The sequence below is a fragment of the Dendrobates tinctorius genome, unplaced genomic scaffold (assembly GCF_039654945.1).
Source record: "Dendrobates tinctorius isolate UK_male_01 unplaced genomic scaffold, ASM3965494v1 ptg000230l, whole genome shotgun sequence".
In the NCBI taxonomy this organism is placed as follows: Eukaryota; Metazoa; Chordata; class Amphibia; order Anura; family Dendrobatidae; genus Dendrobates; species Dendrobates tinctorius.
The window spans coordinates 9,938,473-9,960,833 of NW_027361897.1; the positions used below are offsets into that span (position 1 = coordinate 9,938,473).

General features: G+C 42.6%; 1 protein-coding gene across 1 annotated transcript in view; it reads right to left on the bottom strand.

Annotated features, from left to right (window-relative positions):
* Positions 1 to 219: 219 nt before the first annotated feature.
* Positions 220 to 22,361, bottom strand: part of LOC141059749 (uncharacterized) — a 95,165-nt gene continuing 73,023 nt past the window's right edge. Inside the window, 11 exon segments of the mRNA XM_073555883.1 lie at positions 220 to 563; positions 683 to 715; positions 2,649 to 2,699; positions 2,820 to 2,852; positions 4,559 to 4,876; positions 10,011 to 10,016; positions 12,846 to 13,196; positions 14,984 to 15,295; positions 17,361 to 17,711; positions 19,496 to 19,813; positions 21,933 to 22,259. Of these exon segments, the coding sequence (XP_073411984.1) occupies positions 220 to 563; positions 683 to 715; positions 2,649 to 2,699; positions 2,820 to 2,852; positions 4,559 to 4,876; positions 10,011 to 10,016; positions 12,846 to 13,196; positions 14,984 to 15,295; positions 17,361 to 17,711; positions 19,496 to 19,813; positions 21,933 to 22,259 (2,444 nt within the window).

Below are 22,361 nucleotides of genomic sequence, written 5' to 3' on the forward strand. Positions count from 1 at the left end.
CAATACACCCCACAAAGGCATCCTACTACCACATAAAACCCCTTAACATTTTGGACTTAATGGGGAAGGAACCAAAGTAGCTCCAGTCCATTAAGATTTTCTTATAAAAAAAAAACTATTTATTGTTTGAGCTACCCTTAGTTGTAGAAAATAAGAAAATATGGATTAATTTAACATCTATGCAAACAACATGATATGAGATAACTGAATAAGATTTCATCATTTCGAAAATATACCTGAGCAGACAACACCAACATCTTCATTATGTCCACAGTTGTGTACTGTAAATGGTTGGTGTAGGCAGTCCCATACACGTTGTTCATTGCCGGTGCATTGCACATCATCCAATACAATTACTCCTTGGCCTTGGCCAAATGCAGCACTGCCATTAAATGCAAGAGCTTGGCCACAATTTAACTGCCGGCATACAACTTGTGCAGCATTCTGATCAAAATAATCATCACACACAGTTCCCCATGCTCCATTATAGAGGATTTCTACACGACCGTTACATTGACCATTGCCATTTACCAGTCTTAAAGACAAGTCTGAACCTAGAGAACCTAAAAAAAGGAGAATGGTCATTTCTAAAAACATTTTATTGTAAATTATCTTAAAAAGAACCAGAAAGTTCCTCTACGTGATCACAACCACCAGCATTTGTGTTATTGTTAATAAATACCCTGCTTTTTCATCCCTTTATAGTGCTTAACACCTAAATGCAGATTAAAAAAAAATTATAAATAGTGATGAGCGGACTTTTTTGGAAAACGTTCAACAATCTCAAATTTGGCAGGAAAGCAGCTCATTTGGATTTGTGTTTAGATTTAGGAGCATTTTCCCTTAAAACCTGCAAAATTCTGGGAACAGTTCAGTAAATGAACGTGATTCCGCTAATGCTTTGTTAGGACTTTTTCTTGGATGGCGGTGCTGAATTTTGAGTGGGGGGGTTTTAATGAGGGGATTTAATGGGGAGAGGTCAGAGAAGCAACGGACTGTTTTTCTTTTTTTTCTTTTTCAAATTTTTTTCTTCTTTATATTAACTTACAATGTGTAGATTCTGGCAGCCAATCACAGCACAAATACCATCCACAATGTCCAGACACAAGTGCGTCTGCAATTGGCTGCCAAAATCACATGTCCCTCTCCTTATAAAAAGCGAAGATGTTGTTGGGGTGTCGCGATTTTGTCAGTGTAACAGAAGTGAGAGGCTTCTTCTATGGCTGTTGCAAGTTGTCAGATAGTTAGAAATGCAGCTTATTGTCAGCTACTTAAGTTGTATAGAATCCTGTGTAAAATCAACCTTCCATTATCTAAAATGATTGTGCTAATAGTTAGGAGGCCACATTTCCTAATTACAATAATTTGGATTAATATTGTCATCCAGGAAGGAGGCTACATTTCCTAATGAACTTCGTTTGGACTAACATTGTGGTGCAGGCAGGAGGCCATAATTCCTGATAAAAATTGTTTGGGCTAATATTGTGGTGCAGGCAGAAGACCACGTTTCCCAATCATGATGTTCTGGGATAATATTGTGGTGCGAGCAAGACTCCATATTTCCTAATCATACTTGTTTGGGCTAAAGATTTTTGGTTTAAAAAGGAGGCCTCATTTCTTTATCTAAATTATTTGTACTAATATAGTGTTACAGGCAGGTCTTCATATTTCAGAATCTAAATCCTTTCAGCTAATAGTGTGGTCCAGACACCAGCCTGCCCTTTTTAAACTCAATCCTTTTTGACAATAGTTTAGTTCATACACACTAAATCTTCTGTTCTATTATTGAAGTGCACGCAGGAGGCAGAAGGCCATAATTCCTAATCTAAATTGTTTGTGCTACTATTGTGGTACAGGCAGGAGGCCACATTTCCTAACCTAATTCGTTTGTGCTAATATTCTGGTGCAGGCATAATGCTACATTTCCTATTCTAAATCATTTGTGTCAATATTCTGGTGCAGTCAGGAGGCCATATTTCCTAATCTAAATTGTGCTAAAATTCTGATGCAGGCAGGAGGACACATGTCCCAATCTAATATTAGCTGAATATTGATTATTATTAGTCAAACATAACATTAATAATTATTATGTAGATTAAAACACTGTAAGAGAAACCCATCAGCATCTCATTATTGTGGTGTCAATACACCTGACAAAGGCATCCTATTACCATATAAAACGCCTTAACATTTTGGACTTAATGGGGAAGGAACCAAAGTACCTTCAGTTGATTAATATTTTCTAATAAAAAAAACTATTGTTTGAGTTAACCTTAGTTGTAGAAAATATGAAAATATGGATTAATTTAACATCTATGCAAACAACATGATGTGAGATCACTGAATAAAATTTCACCATTTCAAAAATATACCTGAGCAGACAACTCCAACATCTTCATTATGTCCACAGTTATGTACTGTAAATGGTTGGTGTAGGCAGTCCCATACGCGTTGTTCATTGCCGGTGCATTGCACATCATCCAATACAATTACTCCTTTTCCTTGGCCAAATGCAGCACTACCATTAAATGCAAGAGCTTGGCCACAATTTAACTGCCGGCATACAACTTGTGCAGCATTCAGATCAAAATAATCATCACACACAGTTCCCCATGCTCCATTATAGAGGATTTCTACACGACCATTACATTGACCATTGCCATTTACCAGTCTTAAAGACAAGTCTGAACCTAGAGAACCTAAAAAAAAGGAGAATGGTCATTTCTAAAAACATTTTATTGTAAATTATTTTAAAGAGAACCAGAAAGGTCCTCTACGTGATCACAACCACCAGCATTTATGTTATTGTTAATAAATACCCTGCTTTTTCATCCCTTTATAGTGTTTAACACCTAAATGCAGATTAAAAAAAAAATTATAAATAGCGATGAGCGGACTTTTTTGGAAAACGTTCAACAATCTCAAATTTGGCAGGAAAGCAGCTCATTTGGATTTGTGTTTAGATTTATGAGCATTTTCCCTTAAAACCTGAAATATTCTGGGAACAGTTCAGGAAATGACCGTGATTCCGCTAACGCTTTGTTAGGACTTTTTCTTGGTTAGCGGTGCTGAATTTTGAGTGGGGGGGTCTTTAATGAGGGGATTTAATGGGGAGAGGTCAGAGAAGCAACTGACTGTTTTTCATTTTTTTCTTTTTCAAATTTTTTTCTTCTTTATACTAACTTACAATGTGTAGATTCTGGCAGCCAATCACAGCACAAATACCATCCACAATGTCCAGACACAAGTGCTTCTGCAATTGGCTGCCAAAATCACATGTCGCTCTCCTTATAAAAAGCAAAGATGTTGTTGGGGGTGTCGCGATTTTGTCAGTGTAACAGAAGTGAGAGGCTTCTTCTATGGCTATTGCAAGTTGTCAGATAGTTAGAAATGCAGCTTATTGTCAGCTACTTAAGTTGTATAGAATCTTGTGTAAAATCAACCTTCCATTATCTAAAATGATTGTGCTAATAGTTAGAAGGCCACATTTCCTAATTACAATAATTTGGATTAATATTGTCATCCAGGAAGGAGGCTACATTTCCTAATGAACATCGTTTGGACTAACATTGTGGTGCAGGCAGGATGCCATAATTCCTAATAAAAATTGTTTGGGCTAATATTGTGGTGCAGGCAGAAGACCACATTTCCCAGTCATGATGTTCTGGGCTAATATTGTGGTGCCAGCAAGACTCCATGTTTCCTAATCAAACTAGCTTTGGCTAAAAATTTTTGGTTTAAAAAGGAGGCCTCATTTCTTTATCTAAATTATTTGTGCTAATATGGTGTTACAGGCAGGTCTTCATATTTCAGAATCTAAATCCTTTCAGCTATTAGTGTGGTCCAGACACCAGGCTGCACTTTTTAATCTCAATCCTTTTTGACAATAGTTTAGTTCATACACACTAAATCTTCTGTTCTATTATTGAAGTGCACGCAGGAGGCAGGAGACGATATTTTCTAATCTAAATTGTTTATGCTACTATTGTGGTGCAGGCAGGAGGCCACATTTCCTAATCTAAATCGCTTGTGCTAATATTCTGGTGCAGGCATAATGCTACATTTCCTATTGTAAATCATTTGTGCCAATATTCTGGTGCAGTCAGGAGGCCATATTTCCTAATCTAAATTGTGCTAAAATTCTCATGCAGACAGGAGGACACATGTCCCAATCTAATATTAGCTGAATATTGATTATTATTAGTCAAATAACATTAATAATTATTATGTAGATTAAAACTTTGTAACAGAAACCCATCAGCATCTCATTAATGTGGTGTCAATACACCTGACAAAGGCATCCTATTACCATATAAAACCCCTTAACATTTTGGACTTAATGGGGAAGGAACCAAAGTACCTCCAGTCCATTAATATTTTCTTATAAAAAAACTATTGCTTGAGTTAAACTTGTAGTTAACCTTGAGTTACCTACCAACCAACCTTGTAGTTGCTTGAGTTAGTTGTAGAAAATATGAAAATATGGATTAATTTAACATCTATGCAAACAACATGATGTGAGATCACTGAATAAAATTTCATCATTTCGAAAATATACCTGAGCAGACAACTCCAACATCTTCATTATGTCCACAGTTATGTACTGTAAATGGTTGGTGTAGACAGTCCCATATGCGTTGTTCATTGCCTGTGCATTGCACATCATCCAATACAATTACTCCTTGTCCTTGGCCAAATGCAGCACTGCCATTAAATGCAAGAGCTTGGCCACAATTTAACTGCCGGCATACAACTTGTGCAGCATTCAGATCAAAATAATCATCACACACAGTTCCCCATGCTCCATTATAGAGGATTTCTACACGACCATTACATTGACCATTGCCATTTACCAGTCGTAAAGACAAGTCTGAACCTAAAAATAAGGAGAATGGTCATTTCTAAAAACATTTTATTGTAAATTATCTTAAAGGGAACCAGACAGGTCCCCTCTGTCCTCCCAACCACCAGCATTTGTATTATTGTTACTAAATACCCTGCCTATTCAGCCTTTTATAGTGTTTAACAACTAAATACAGATTTTAAATTTTTTTTTTATAAATACTGATGAGCGGACATTTTCAGAAAACGTTCAACAATCTCAAATTTGGCATGAATGCAGCTCATTGGGATTTGTGTACAGATTTTCGAGCATTTTCCCTTAAACCCGGCAAAATTCCGGGAACAGTTCAGTAATTGAAAGGGATTTCACTAATGCTTTGTTAGGACTTTGTCTTGAAGAGTGGTAATGAATTTTGAGTGGGGGGTCTTTAATGAGGGGATTTAATGGGGAGTGTTAGCTCTGCTCCCACCGCTCCCCGCTCCCCGGCTGTACTCACCGCCCCCGCTCCTGGTCCGGCTTCCTCCTCAGTCTCTGCCTTGACCCGCGCCCCCGCTCTGCACGCTTTCCGGCAGCTGGCCTTCCGACGCCCTCCTCCACTTCCCTCGGCCGCGCGCATGGTACCTCTGCGCACGCGCCGGAGGGTTAGATCGTGCGCCTATAGCCGCCTGTCAGCGTGACCTGCTCGGACCTCCTCCCGACCTATCAGAGCCCTCCACCAGGTATTCAGGCCGCCCTCCCCTAGTGGAGGTGCCTGACTATTGAGTTATTGTCTCTTGTGTCTAGGCCGTGCTCGCTGCTGTTGCAGCTGCTCTCCTGTTAACCCTCTGTGCTGCCTGCCTTTGTGCTCTCTGTCTCTGTGCTCCCTGTCCCTGTGCTCCCAGTCTCTGTGCTTCCTGCTGTGCCATAGTGTTATCGCTTTGTCTCCTGCTCCTGCCCTCTGTTTAACCCTTGGTGTCTTCTCTCCTTTTTAGTTTTGCTCCCACTCCTGCCTCCTGCTGGTTCCGCCGTTCCACCATCTCCTCCTCGGATCTCCCACCACTCCTCTTCATCGCTCACCCTCTTGAGCCGACCCCTGTCCTGGCTGCCGTGGCGCTTGAACTCCTCGAGTCTGTTCCCTAACGGTCCCTGTATAGGGGTCGGTCCACTTGGTGCGCTCGCTCGGGGAGGGTTCGGCGTCACGGTCCAGTGGGTCCACTCTCGCTTCCGGCATCTGAAGTGTAACAGAATAGTCAGGCCATGGACCCCGCCGGGGCCACCGCCCAAAAGGAGTTGGTATTCCTGAGGGAAAACCAGACCCGAATTATGTCTTTTATGAAGACCATGGATTCCCGCTTATCGGCCTTACAGGCCGCTGACCCTGGCAACGCCTCCCAACTGGCCAGCCTCTAGCAGGAGCTGGTTCAGCAACGGGACACCCAAGCCCATATCCTTTCTTACATGGCCTCGGTCGACGATCGGTTGCTGTCCCTGCAGTCGGCTGCCGCGCGCGATCCGTCCCGCGGTTCCGATCCCGTACCTGCCCCGTCACCCAGGCTGGGTAAACCGCCTCGGTATGGTGGCGACCCAAAGTTGTGCAGGGGCTTCCTAAATCAGTGCAGGTTGCATTTCGAACTATTGCCCCAACAGTATCCCACTGATCGGGCCAAGGTGGCCTTTATTGTGTCCCATCTGGAGGGAGAGGCTCTCTCCTGGGTGAATCCCCTTTGGGAGCGGGACGATCCCGTAGTCTCTAGTGTCCAAAACTTCACGTACATTTTCCGTAGAGTCTTTGACAAGCCCGGTCGGGTAGCTTCCGCCACGGAGTCCCTTTTCTGCCTCACTCAGGGTACCCTTACGGTCGGACAATATGCCATCCGGTTCCGTACCTTGGCCTCTGAGTTGGGGTGGATTAATGAGGCTTTGGTCGGGGCCTTCTGGCGTGGTCTCTCTGGCAAAATCAAGGACGAACTGGCAGGGCGTGATACCCCGACCACCTTGGAGGATCTTATTTCTCTGGCCACACAAATTGACCTCCGGTTTCAGGAACGCGCTCGGGAGGCTGCGAGAGAGAGGCGACCGCTCAGACAGTCTGCTTCTTCTCACAGGCCGTCCAGTCCTCGTCCTCCTGGTCTGTCCTCCAGTCTGGCACCGGAGCCGATGCAGGTGGATCGAGTCAAGTTGGCAGAACAGCGCCGTAAGGAGAGACTGATGGAGGGTTTGTGCCTGTATTGTGGCAGCGCGTCCCACTTCCTGCATTCTTGTCCTGAGAGGCCGGGAAACTCCTCCACCTAGGGAAGGTAAGAGAGGCCGACCTAGGTGTATCTCACTCCTCTCATCCCCTTACCCTTTCGGTTCAGCTGGTTTTTGCTCAGAGACGTGGCTCGGAGGTGGCCTATGTGGACTCGGGCGCGGCGGGGAACTTCATAAGATTGAAGGAGGTGAGGAAGTACCGGATTCCCATGATTACCCTGAAAACTCCACGTGTTATCGCCTCTGTAGATGGAAGACCCCTACAGGAATCCGTGTCCCTGGTTACGGAGGAGGTGTGTCTGCAAATCGGGGCCTTGCACAGGGAGCGGATCGCATTCTACGTTCTTCCTGACCTAGCCCATGCCTTGCTACTTGGCCTACCCTGGCTTAGAACACATGAACCCGTCCTGAATTGGCGTTCCGGGGAGGTCCTCCGCTGGGGACATCCCTGCCAGGAGAGGTGCCTGGGGTCTGTGCGTCCAGTCAGTCCTCCTCCAGTCTCCTCGGGCCCAGGACGCTTACCACCCGCATACTGGTCGTTCTCAGACGTGTTTGATAAGAAGGAGGCGGAGATCCTTCCTCCGCATCACCCGTATGACTGCCCTATTGATCTCCGACCCGGGATCACTCCACCCCGTGATCACTCCACCCCATGGGCGAATTTATCCCTTGTCCCCAGCTGAGACTGCGGCCGTGTCTGAGTACATTCGTGAGAATTTAGCCAGAGGTTTCATACGGAAGTCTTCTTCGCCTGCTGGAGCCGCGTTTTTCTTTGTGAAAAAGAAGGACGGTTCTCTCGGTCCTTGCATTGATTTCCGGGGATTGAACGACATTACTGTAAAAAACAAGTATCCCTTGCCTCTCATCCCTGAACTCTTTGATCGGCTGCGTGGAGCCCGCATCTTCTCGAAGCTGGATTTACGCGGAGCCTACAATCTCGTCCGCATCCGTCCGGGGGACGAATGGAAGACCGCCTTCAACAACCGGGACGGGCATTACGAATATCTGGTTATGCCCTTCGGTCTCTGCAACGCTCCCGCGGTGTTCCAGGAATTCGTCAACGATATCTTCCGAGACCTATTGTACTCCTGCGTGGTGGTGTATCTGGACGACATCCTTATTTTCTCCCCGGATCTGGCATCTCACAGGAGGAGCGTTTGTCTGGTTCTACAACGCCTACGGGAGAATCACCTCTACGCGAAGCTGGAGAAGTGTCTCTTTGAGCAGTCTTCCTTACCCTTTTTGGGCTACATTGTTTCTGATTCTGGTCTGGAGATGGATCCTGGAAAGTTGTTGGTAATTCTTCAATGGCCCCGGCCGGTGGGAGTCAAGGCGATTCAAAGGTTCCTCGGCTTCGCCAATTATTATCGCCAATTTGTGCCACATTTTTCATCCGTCATCAAACCCATCTCCAGTCTCACTCGCAAGGACGTCAACTCCTCGTCCTGGTCTCCGGAGGCTGAAGAGGCCTTCTCCTGTCTGAAACAAGCCTTTGCAATGGCACCTGTTTTACACCGACCCGAGGCTACCAAGCCATTCATTCTGGAGGTGGATGCCTCTTCCATCGGAGCAGGTGCAGTGTTTTCTCAGAGATCCCCGTCCGGCCGACTGGTTACCTGCGGGTTCTTTTCGAAAGCCTTCTCTCCAGCAAAGTGTAACTACTCCATCGGGGATCGCGAACTGCTGGCCATAAAATTGGCATTGGAGGAATGGCGCTACCTTCTTGAGGGGTCGGTCCACCCATTTACCATCTTTACCGATCACAAGAACCTGGCATATCTCCAGTTGGCCCAGAGACCTAATCCTCGACAAGCCAGATGGTCTCTCTTTTTCGCTCGGTTCGATTTCGAGCTGCATTTCTGCCCCGGGCCAAAGAACTTCAAGGCGGATGCATTGTCCCGGTCTCTGCAGTCTCCTGATTTGGTGGAGGATCCGACTCACATCATCGATCCAGGCAAGATCATTACGGTGGCCCCGGTGAGACTCATTACTCCTCCCCTAGGCAAGACCTACGTGCCCGAGGCAGACAGAAAAAAGGTACTGCAGTGGGGACATTCCTCTAAAGTTTCTGGACATGTCGGAGTCAAAAAGACGATGGAGCTCATCGCTCGTTTTTATTGGTGGCCCTCTCTCCACAAAGATGTGTCTGACTTCACGGCGTCCTGTTCCTCTTGTGCCAAAGTCAAGGTTCCCAGGCGACCACCCTCCGGTCTTCTGCTTCCCCTGCCGATTCCCTCGGTCCCATGGCAACATATCGCTTTGGATTTCATTACGGACCTGCCTGACGCTTCCAGATATACAACTATCCTGGTAACTGTCGACCGCTTCTCCAAGATGGCCCATTTCACTCCTCTTCCAGCCTTGCCCTCCGCCCCAGAGTTGGCGAAGATTTTTATCCAGCACATCTTTCGCCTCCATGGCTTTCCGAAGCATATTGTGTCTGATCGAGGCGTACAATTCACCTCGCGATTCTGGAGAGCCTTATGTGAGCTTCTGGAGGTAAGGTTGGACTTTTCCTCCGCGTACCATCCCCAGTCCAATGGCCAAGTGGAACGCATTAATCAGGTACTAGCAACATATTTACGGCAGTTCACGAACGCTCATCAGGATAACTGGGTCCAACTCCTTCCCTGGGCAGAGTTCTCCTACAATAATCACCCAAGCGAGTCTTCGGCCAAGTCTCCATTCTTCGTGGTGCTTGGGATGCATCCTGGTATCCCTCTACCTATTTCCACCACCTCTGGTGTGCCTGCAGCAGATTCTCTGACCCTGGAGTTCTCTAAGATCTGGTCCGAGACTAAGGAGGCTCTCAGGAAGTCTGGGGAGCGCATGAAGAGACACGCTGACAAGAGGCGCTTGGACTCTCCAATCTACCTCCCGGGTCAACAAGTTTGGCTTTCGGCCAAGTACATTAGGCTGAAGCTCCCTTCTTACAAACTGGGACCTCGCTACATTGGACCTTTCAAGATTCTCAAACGCATCAACAACGCATCTTACGAACTGGAGTTACCCGTCTCGCTTCGGATCCCCAACTCCTTCCACGTCTCTCCTTAAGCTGGTTGTCTTGAATCGATTCCACCCAGCTCCAAACCCTTCTCCTCTACCTGTCTCTTCTGATGATATCTTTGAGGTAAGAGACATTTTGGCCTCGAAAAAAGTTAGGGGTAAAACTTTTTTCCTAATCGATTGGAAGGGTTTCGGTCCCGAGGAGAAATCTTGGGAGCCGCCAGAGAACATCAATGCTCCGCGCATTCTTAAGAAGTTTTTAGCCAGACGCAGTGGAGGGGAGGGTAAGAGAGGGGGTGCTGTTAGCTCCGCTCCCACCGCTCCCCACTCCCCGGCTGTACTCACCGCCCCCGCTCCTGGTCCGGCTTCCTCCTCAGTCTCTGCCTTGACGCGCGCCCCCGCTCTGCACGCTTTCCGGCAGCTGGCCTCCCGACGCCCTCCTCCACTTCCCTCGGCCACGCGCATGGTACCTCTGCGCACGCGCCGGAGGGTTAGATCGTGCGCCTATAGCCGCCTGTCGGTGTGACCTGCTCGGACCTCCTCCCGACCTATCAGAGCCCTCCACCAGGTATTTCAGGCCGCCCTCCCCTAGTGGAGGTGCCTAACTATTGACTTATTGTCTCTTGTGTCTAGGCCGTGCTCGCTGCTGTTGCAGCTGCTCTCCTGTTAACCCTCTGTGCTGCCTGCCTTTGTGCTCTCTGTCTCTGTGCTCCCTGTCCCTGTGCTCCCAGTCTCTGTGCTTCCTGCTGTGCCATAGTGTTATCCCTTTGTCTCCTGCTCCTGCCCTCTGTTTAACCCTTGGTGTCTTCTCTCCTTTTTAGTTTTGCTCCCACTCCTGCCTCCTGCTGGTTCCGCCGTTCCACCATCTCCTCCTCGAATCTCCCACCACTCCTCTTCATCGCTCACCCTCTTGAGCCGACCTCTGGCCTGGCTGCCGTGGCGCTTGAACTCCTCGCGTCTGTTCCCTAACGGTCCCTGTATAGGGGTCGGTCCACTTGGTGCGCTCGCTCGGGGAGGGTTCGGCGTCACGGTCCAGTGGGTCCACTCTCGCTTCCGGCATCCGAAGTGTAACAGGGAGAGGTCAGAGTAGCGACGGCCTGTTTTTCTTTATTTTTTAATTTTTTTTCTTCTTTATATTAACATAATGTGTGTAGATTCAGGCAGCCAATCACAGCACAAATACCATCCACAATGACCAGACATAAGTGCTTCTGCCATTGGCTGCCAAATCACATGTCCCTCTACATAGAAAAAGCAAATATGTTTTTTTGGTATCGTGATTTTGTCAGTGTAAAGGTACTGTCACGCTTAGCGATGCACCAGCGATCCCGACCAGCGATATGACGTGGTCAGGATCGCTGGTGCATCGCTAAGTGGTCACTAGTGAGCTGCCACACAGGCAGATCTCACCAGCGACATCGATGGGGTCGGGGGTCGCTACTTACCTGTCAGACGAGGCGATGAAGACGTCCTCCTGCCCGCGTCGCTCGTCTCTCCACAGGAAGCGCCGCAGGAAGCTGACGACGAGAAACAGTCCTGGACGTTCTCACGCGATCAGCGATAACCAGCGGGGGAGCGGGTCGTAGGTAAGTTTCAGACATAGCGATATCGCTAGCAATATCGCTATAACGTCACAAGTTATAGCGATATTGCTAGTGATATTGTTAAGTGTGACAGTACCTTAACAGTAGAGAGAGGCTGCTTCTATGGCTGTTGCAAGTTGTCAGATAGTTAGAAATGCAGTTTATTGTCAGCTACTTCAGTTATATAGGATCCTGTGTAAAATAAACCTTCCATCATCTAAAATGATTGTGCTAATAGTTTGGTGCAGGGAGGAGGCCACATTTCCTTATCACAATAATTTGGATTAATATTGTGGTGCAGGAAGGAGGCTACATTTCTTAATGAAAATCGTTTGGACTAACATTGTGGTGCAGGCAGGTGGCCATATTTCCTAATTAAAATTGTTTGGTCAAATATTGTGGTGCAGGCAGAAGGCCACATTTCCCATTCATGATATTTTGGGCTAATATTGTGGTGCCAGCAATAGTCCATGTTTCCTAATCAAACTTGGATGGGCTGAAATTTTGTGGTTCAAAAAGGAGACCACATTTCTTTATCTAAATTATTTGTGCTAAAATGGTGTTACAGGCAGTTTGTCATATTTCATAATCTAAATCCTTTCAGCTAATAGTGTGGTCCAGACAGCAGTCTACATTTTTTAATCTCAATCATTTCTTACAAAAGTTTGGTCCATACACACTAAATCTTCTATTTTATTATTGCAGTGCATGCAGGCGGCAGAAGGCCACATTTCCTAATCTAAATCGTTTGTGCTAATATTCTGGTGCAGTCAGGAGGCCATATTTCCTAATCTAAATTGTGCTAAAATTCTCATGCAGGCAGGAGGACACATGTCCCAATCTAATATTAGATGAATATTGGTTATTAATAGTCAAACATAACATTTATAATTATTATGTGGAATAAAACACTGTAACAGAAACCCATCAGCATCTCATTATTGTGGTTTCAATACAACTCACAAAGGCATCCTACTACCACATAAAACCCCTTAACATTTTGGACTTAATGGAGAAGGAACCAAAGTACCTCCAGTCCATTAAGATTTTCTTATAACATAAAATATTTATTGTTTGCGTTACCCTTAGTTGTAGAAAATATGAAAATGTGGATTAATTTAACATCTATGCAAACAAAATGATGTGAGGTCACTGAATAAGATTTCATCATTTCAAAAATATACCTGAGCAGACAACTCCAACATCTTCGTTATGTCCACAGTTATGTACTGTAAATGGTTGGTGTAGGCAATCCCATACGCGTTGTTCATTGCCAGTGCATTGCACATCATCCAATACAATTACTCCTTGTCCTTGGCCAAATGCAGCACTGCCATTAAATGCAAGAGCTTGGCCACAATTTAACTGCCGGCATACAACTTGTGCAGCATTCAGATCAAAATAATCATCACACACAGTTCCCCATGCTCCATTATAGAGGATTTCTACACGACCGTTACATTGACCATTGCCATTTACAAGTCGTAAAGACAAGTCTGAACCTAGAGAACCTAAAAAAAGGAGAATGGTCATTTCTAAAAACATTTTATTGTAAATTATCTTAAAAAGAACCAGAAAGGTCCTCTACGTGATCACAACCACCAGCATTTGTGTTATTGTTAATAAATACCCTGCTTTTTCATCCCTTTATAGTGTTTAACACCTAAATGCAGATAAAAAAAAAGTTATAAATAGCGATGAGCGGACTTTTTTGGAAAACGTTCAACAATCTCAAATTTGGCAGGAAAGCAGCTCATTTGGATTTGTGTTTAGATTTATGAGCATTTTCCCTTAAAACCTGCAATATTCCTGGAACAGTTCACTAAATGACCGTCATTCCGCTAATGCTTTGTTAGGACTTTTTCTTGGATAGTGGTGCTGAATTTTGAGTGAGGGGGTCTTTAATGAGGGGATTTAATGGGGAGAGGTCAGAGAAGCAACTGACTGTTTTTCATTTTTTTCTTTTTCAAATTTTTTTCTTCTTTATATTAACTTACAATGTGTAGATTCTGGCAGCCAATCACAGCACAAATACCATCCACAATGTCCAGCCACAAGTGCTTCTGCAATTGGCTGCCAAAATCACATGTCCCTCTCCTTATAAAAAGCGAAGATGTTGTTGGGGGTGTGGCAATTTTGTCACTGTAACAGAAGTGAGAGGCTTCTTCTATGGCTGTTGCAAGTTGTCAGATAGTTAGAAATGCAGCTTATTGTCAGCTACTTAAGTTGTATAGAATCTTGTGTAAAATCAACCTTCCATTATCTAAAATGATTGTGCTAATAGTTAGGAGGCCACATTTCCTAATTACAATAATTTGGATTAATATTGTCATCCAGGAAGGAGGCTACATTTCCTAATGAACATCATTTGGACTAACATTGTGGTGCAGGCAGGATGCCATAATTCCTAATAAAAATTGTTTGGGCTAATATTGTGGTGCAGGCAGAAGACCACGTTTCCCTGTCATGATGTTCTGGGCTAATATTGTGGTGCCAGCAAGACTCCATGTTTCCTAATCAAACTTGCTTGGGCTAAAAATTTTTGGTTTAAAAAGGTGGCCTCATTTCTTTATCTAAATTATTTCTGCTAATACGGTGTTACAGGCAGGTCTTCATATTTCAGAATCTAAATCCTTTCAGCTAATAGTGTGGTCCAGACACCAGCCTGCACTTTTTAATCTCAATCCTTTTTGACAATAGTTTAGTTCATATACACTAAAACTTCTGTTCTATTATTGAAGTGCACGCAGTAGGCAGCAGACCATATTTCCTAATCTAAATTGTTTGTGCTACTATTGTGGTGCAGGCAGGAGGCCACATTTCCTAATCTAAATCGTTTGTGCTAATATTCTGGTGCAGGCATAATGCTACATTTCCTATTCTAAATCATTTGTGCCAATATTCTGGTGCAGACAGGAGGCCATATTTCAAAATCTAAATTGTGCTAAAATTCTCATGCAGGCAGGAGGACACATGCCCCAATCTAATATTAGCTGAATATTGATTATTATTAGTCAAACATAACATTAATAATTATTATGTAGATTAAAACCCTGTAACAGAAACCCATCAGCATCTCATTATTGTGGTGTCAATACACCTGACAAAGGCATCCTATTACCATATAAAACCCCTTAACATTTTGGACTTAATGGGGAAGGAACCAAAGTACCTCCAGTCCATTAATATTTTCTTATAAAAAAAACAATTGTTTGAGTTAACCTTAGTTGTAGAAAATATGAAAATATGGATTAATTTAACATCTATGCAAACAAAATGATGTGAGATCACTGAATAAAATGTCATCATTTCGAAAATATACCTGAGCAGACAACTCCAACATCTTCATTATGTCCACAGTTATGTACTGTAAAAGGTTGGTGTAGACAGTCCCATACGCGTTGTTCATTGCCTGTGCATTGCACATCATCCAATACAATTACTCCTTGGCCTTGGCCAAATGCAGCACTGCCATTAAATGCAAGAGCTTGGCCACAATTTAACTGCCGGCATACAACTTGTGCAGCATTCAGATCAAAATAATCATCACACACAGTTCCCCATGCTCCATTATAGAGGATTTCTACACGACCGTTACATTGACCATTGCCATTTAGCAGTCGTAAAGACAAGTCTGATACTAAAAATAAGGAGAAGGGTCATTTCTAAAAACATTTTTTTGTAAATTATCTTAAAGGGAACCAGACAGGTCCCCTCTGTCCTCCCAACCACCAGCATTTGTATTATTGTTACTAAATACCCTGCCTATTCAGCCCTTTATAGTGTTTAACAACTAAATACAGATTTTAAAATTTTTTTTTATAAATACTGATGAGCGGACATTTTCAGAAAACGTTCAACAATCTCAAATTTGGCATGAATGCAGCTCATTGGGATTTGTGTACAGATTTTCGAGCATTTTCCCTTAAACCCGGCAAAATTCCGGGAACAGTTCAGTAATTGAAAGGGACTTCACTAATGCTTTGTTAGGACTTTTTCTTGAAGAGTGGTAATGAATTTTGAGTGGGGGGCTCTCTAAAGAGGGGATTTAATTTGGACAGGTCAGAGCAGCGACGGCCTGTTTTTCTTTCTTTCTTTTTTAATTTTTTTTCTTCTTTATATTAAATTAATGTGTGTAGATTCAGGCAGCCAATCACAGCAAAAATACCATCCACAATGACCAGATAAGTGCTTCTGCTATTGGCTGCCAAAATCACATGTCCCTCTACATATAAAAAGCGAATATGTTTTTTGGGTGTCGTGATTTTGTCAGTGTAAAGGTACTGTCACACTTAGCGATGCACGAGCGATCCCGACCAGCGATATGACGTGGTCAGGATCGCTGGTGCATCGCTAAGTGGTCGCTAGTGAGCTGCCACACAGCAGATCTCACCAGAGACATCGATGGGGTCGGGGGTCACTACTTACCTGTCAGACGAGGCGATGAAGACGTCCTCCTGCCCGCGTCCACGAGTAGCTCATCTCTCCACAGGAAGCGCCGCAGGAAGCTGTCGACGAGAAACAATCCTGGACGTTCTCACGCGATCAGCAATAACCAGCGGGGGAGCGGGTCATAGGTAAGTATCAGACATAGCGATATCGCTAGCAATATCGCTATATCGTCACAAGTTATAGCGATACTGCTAGTGATATCGCTAAGTATGACAGTACCTTAGCAGTAGAGAGAGGCTGCTTCTATGGCTGTTGCAAGTTGTCAGATAGTTAGAAATGCAGTTTATTGTCAGCTACTTCAGTTATATAGGATCCTGTGTAAAATCAACCTTCCATCATCTAAAATGATTGTGCTAATAGTTTGGTACAGGCAGGAGGCCACATTTCCTTATCACAATAATTTGGATTAATATTGTGGTGCAGGAAGGTGGCTACATTTCCTAATGAAAATCGATTGGACTAACATTGTGGTGCAGGCAGGAGGCCATATTTCCTAATTAATATAGTTTTTGTCAAATATTGTGGTGCAGGCAGAAGGCCACATTTCCCAATCATGATGTTTTGGGTTAATAATGTGGTGCCAGCAATAGTCCATGTTTCGTAATCAAACTTGTATGGGCTGAAATTTTGTGGTTCAAAAAGGAGACCACATTTCTTTATCTAAATTATTTGTGCTAAAATGGTGTTAAAAGCAGTTTGTCATATTTCATAATCTAAATCCATTCAGCTAATAGTGTGGTCCAGACAACAGCCTACATTTTTTAATCTCAATCATTTCTTACAAAAGTTTGGTCCATACACACTAAATCTTCTATTTTATTATTGCAGTACACGCAGAAGGCCACATTTCGTAATCTAAATTGTGCTAAAATTCTAATGCAGGCAGGAGGACACATGTCCTAATCTAATATTAGCTGAATATTGGTTATTAATAGTCAAACATAACATTTATAATTATTATGTGGAATAAAACACTGTAACAGAAACCCATCAGCATCTCATTATTGTGGTGTCAATACAACTCACAAAGGCATCCTACTACCACATAACACGCCTTAACATTTTGGACTTAATGGAGAAAGAACCAAAGTACCTCCAGTCCATTAAGATTTTCTTATAACATAAAATATTTATTGTTTGAGTTACCCTTAGTTGTAGAAAATATGAAAATGTGGATTAATTTAACATCTATGCAAACAAAATGAAGGGACTTTACTGAATAAGATTTCATCATTTTGAAAATATACCTGAGCAGACAACTCCAACATCTTCATTATGTCCACAGTTATGTACTGTAAATGGTTGGTGTAGGCAGTCCCATACGCGTTGTTCATTGCCGGTGCATTGCACATCATCCAATACAATTACTCCTTGTCCTTGGCCAAATGCAGCACTGCCATTAAATGCAAGAGCTTGGCCACAATTTAACTGCCGGCATACAACTTGTGCAGCATTCAGATCAAAATAATCATCACACACAGTTCCCCATGCTCCATTATAGAGTATTTCTACACGACCGTTACATTGACCATTGCCATTTACCAGTCTTAAAGACAAGTCTGAACCTAGAGAACCTAAAAAAAGGAGAATGGTCATTTCTAAATACATTTTATTGTAAATTAACTTAAAGAGAACCAGAAAGGTCCTCTACGTGATCACAACCACCAGCATTTGTGTTATTGTTAATAAATAACCTGCTTTTTCATCCCTTTATAGTGTTTTACAACTAAATGCAGAATAAATAAAAAATTATAAATAGTGATGAGCGGACTTTTTTGGAAAACGTTCAACAATCTCAAATTTGGCAGGAAAGCAGCTCATTTGGATTTGTGTTTAGATTTATGAGCATTTTCCCTTAAAACCTGCAATATTCCGGGAACAGTTCACTAAATGACCATGATTCCACTATCGCTTTGTTAGGACTTTTTCTTGGATAGCGGTGCTAAATTTTGAGTGGGGGGGTCTTTAATGAGGGGATTTAATGGGGAGAGGTCTGAGAAGCAACTGACTTTTTCATTTTTTTCTTTTTCAAGTTTTTTTCTTCTTTATATTAACTTACAATGTGTAGATTCTGGCAGCCAATCACAGCACAAATACCATCCACAATGTCCAGACACAAGTGCTTCTGCAATTGGCTGCCAAAATCACATGTCCCTCTCCTTATAAAAAGCGAAGATGTTGTTGGGGTGTTGCGATTTTGTCAGTGTAACAGAAGTGAGAGGCTTCATCTATGGCTGCTGCAAGTTGTCAGATAGTTAGAAATGCAGCTTATTGTCAGCTACTTAAGTTATATAGAATCCTGTGTAAAATCAACCTTCCATTATCTAAAATGATTGTGCTAATAGTTTGGAGGCCACATTTCCTAATTACAATAATTTGGATTAATATTTTCGTCCAGGAAGGAGGCTACATTTCCTAATGAACATCGTTTGGATAACATTGTGGAGCAGGCAGGAGGCCATAATTCCTAATAAAAATTGTTTGTGCTAATATTGTGGTGCAGGCAGAAGACCACGTTTCCCAGTCATGATGTTCTGGGCTAATATTGTGGTGCGAGCAAGACTCCATATTTCCTAACCAAACTCGCTTGGGCTAAAAATTTTTGGTTTCAAAAGGAGGCCTCATTTCTTTATCTAAACTATTTGTGCTAATATGGTGTTACAGGCAGGTCTTCATATTTCAGAATCTAAATCCTTTCAGCTAATAGTGTGGTCCTGACACCAGCCTGCACTTTTTAATCTCAATCCTTTTTGACAATAGTTTAGTTCAAACACAATAAATCTTCTGTTCTATTATTGAAGTGCACGCAGGAGGCAGGAGACCATATTTCCTAATCTAAATTGTTTGTGCTACTATTGTGGTGCAGGCAGGAGGCCACATTTCCTAATCTAAATCGTTTGTGCTAATATTCTGGTGCAGGCATAATGCTAGATTTACTATTCTAAATCATTTGTGCCAATATTCTGGTGCAGTCAGGAGGCCATATTTCCAAATCTAAATTGTGCTAAAATTCTCATGCAGGCAGGAGGACACATGTCCCAATCTAATATTAGCTGAATATTGATTATTATTAGTCAAACATAACATTTATAATTATTATGTAGATTCAAACCCTGTAACAGAAACCCATCAGCATCTCATTATTGTGGTGTCAATACACCTGACAAAGGCATCCTATTACCATATAAAACCCCTTAACATTTTGGAATTAATGGGGAAGGAACCAAAGTACCTCCAGTCCATTAATATTTTCTTATAAAAAAAACTAATGTTTGAGTTAACCTTAGTTTTACAAAATATGAAAATATGGATTAATTTAACATCTATGCAAACAACATGATGTGAGATCACTGAATAAAATTTCATCATTTCGAAAATATACCTGAGCAGACAACTCCAACATCTTCATTATGTCCACAGTTATGTACTGTAAATGGTTGGTGTAGACAGTCCCATACGCGTTGTTCATTGCCTGTGCATTGCACATCATCCAATACAATTACTCCTTTTCCTTGGCCAAATGCAGCACTGCCATTAAATGCAAGAGCTTGGCCACAATTTAACTGCCGGCATACAACTTGTGCAGCATTCAGATCAAAATAATCATCACACACAGTTCCCCATGCTCCATTATAGAGGATTTCTACACGACCGTTACATTGACCATTGCCATTTACTAGTCGTAAAGACAAGTCTGAACCTAAAAATAAGGAGAATGGTCATTTCTAAAAACATTTTATTGTAAATTATCTTAAAAGGGAACCAGACAGGTCCCCTCTGTCCTCCCAACCACCAGCATTTGTATTATTGTTACTAAATACCCTGCCTATTCAGCCTTTTATAATGTTTAACAACTAAATACAGATTTTAAAAATTTTTTTATAAATACTGATGAGCGGACATTTTCAGAAAACGTTCAACAATCTCAAATTTGGCATGAATGCAGCTCATTGGGATTTGTGTACAGATTTTCGAGCATTTTCCCTTAAACCCGGCAAAATTCCGGGAACAGTTCAGTAATTGAAAGGGATTTCACTAATGCTTTGTTAGGACTTTGTCTTGAAGAGTGGTAATGAATTTTGAGTGGGGGGTCTTTAATGAGGGGATTTAATGGGGAGAGGTCAGAGGAGCGACGGCCTGTTTTTCTTTCTTTCTTTTTTAATTTTTTTTCTTCTTTATATTAACTTAATGTATGTAGATTCAGGCAGCCAATCACAGCACAAATACCATCCACAATGACCAGACATAAGTGCTTCTGCTATTGGCTGCCAAAATCACATGTCCCTCTACATATAAAAAGCGAATATGTTTTTTGGGTGTCGTGATTTTGTCAGTGTAAAGGTACTGTCACGCTTAGCGATGCACCAGTGATCCCGACCAGCGATATGACGCGGTCAGGATCGCTGGTGCATCGCTAAGTGGTCACTAGTGAGCTGCCACACAGCAGATCTCACCAGCGAGATCGATGGGGTCGGGGGTCGCTACTTACCTGTCAGACGAGGCGATGAAGACGTCCTCCTGCCCGCGTCCACGCGTCGCTCGTCTCTCCACAGGAAGCGCAGCAGGAAGCTGACGACGAGAATCAGTCCTGGACGTTCTCACGCGATCAGCGATAACCAGCGGGGGAGCGGGTCGTAGGTAAGTATCAGACATAGCAATATCGCTAGCAATATCGCTATAACGTCACAAGTTATAGCTATATTGCTAGTGATATCGCTAAGTGTGACAGTACCTTAGCAGTAGAGAGAGGCTGCTTCTATGGCTGTTGCAAGTTGTCAGAGATTTAGAAATGCAGTTTATTGTCAGTTACTTCAGTTATATAGGATCCTGTGTAAAATCAACCTTCCATCATCTAAAATGATTGTGCTAATATTTTGGGGCAGGCAGGAGGCCACATTTCCTTATCACAATAATTTGGATTAATATTGTGGTGCAGGAAGGAGGCTACATTTCCTAATGAAAATCGTTTGGACTAACATTGTGGTGCAGGCAGGAGGCCATATTTCCTAATTAAAATTGTTTGGTCAAATATTGTGGTGCAGGCAGAAGGCCACATTTCCCAATCATGATGTTTTGAGCTAATATTGTGGTGCCAGCAATAGTCCATGTTTCCTAATCAAACTTGTATGGGCTGAAATTTTGTGGTTCAAAAAGGAGACCACATTTCTTTATCTAAATTATTTGTGCTAATATGGTTTTACAGGCAGTTTGTCATATTTCATAATCTAAATCCTTTCAGCTAATAGTGTGGTCCAGACAGCAGTTTACATTTTTTAATCTCAATCATTTCTTACAAAAGTTTGGTCCATACACACTAAATCTTCTATTTTATTATTGCAGTGCACGCAGGAGGCAGAAGGCCACATTTCCTAATCTAAATCGTTTGTGCTAATATTCTGGTGCAGGCAGGAGGCCACATTTCCTAATCTAAATTGTACTAAAATTCTAATGCAGGCTGGAGGACACATGTCCTAATCTAATATTAGCTGAATATTGGTTACTAATAGTCAAACATAACATTTATAATTATTATGTGGAATAAAACACTGTAACAGAAACCCATCAGCATCTCATTATTGTGGTTTCAATACAACTCACAAAGGCATTCTACTACCACATAAAACCCCTTAACATTTTGGATTTAATGGAGAAGGAGCCAAAGTACCTCCAGTCCATTAAGATTTTCTTAAAACATAAAATATTTATTGTTTGAGTTACCCTTAGTTGTAGAAAATATGAAAATGTGGATTAATTTAACATCTTTGCAAACAAAATGATGTGAGATCACTGAACAAGATTTCATCATTTTGAAAATATACCTGAGCAGACAACTCCAACATCTTCATTATGTCCACAGTTATGTACTGTAAATGGTTGGTGTAGGCAGTCCCATACTCGTTGTTCATTGCCGGTGCATTGCACATCATCCAATACAATTACTCCTTGTCCTTGGCCAAATGCAGCACTGCCATTAAATGCAAGAGCTTGGCCACAATTTAACTGCCAGCATACAACTTGTGCAGCATTCAGATCAAAATAATCATCACACACAGTTCCCCATGCTCCATTATAGAGGATTTCTACACGACCATTACATTGACCATTGCCATTTACCAGTCTTAAAGACAAGTCTGAACCTAGAGAACCTAAAAAAAAGGAGAATGGTCATTTCTAAAAAGATTTTATTGTAAATTATCTTAAAAAGAACCAGAAAGGTCCTCTACGTGATCACAACCACCAACATTTGT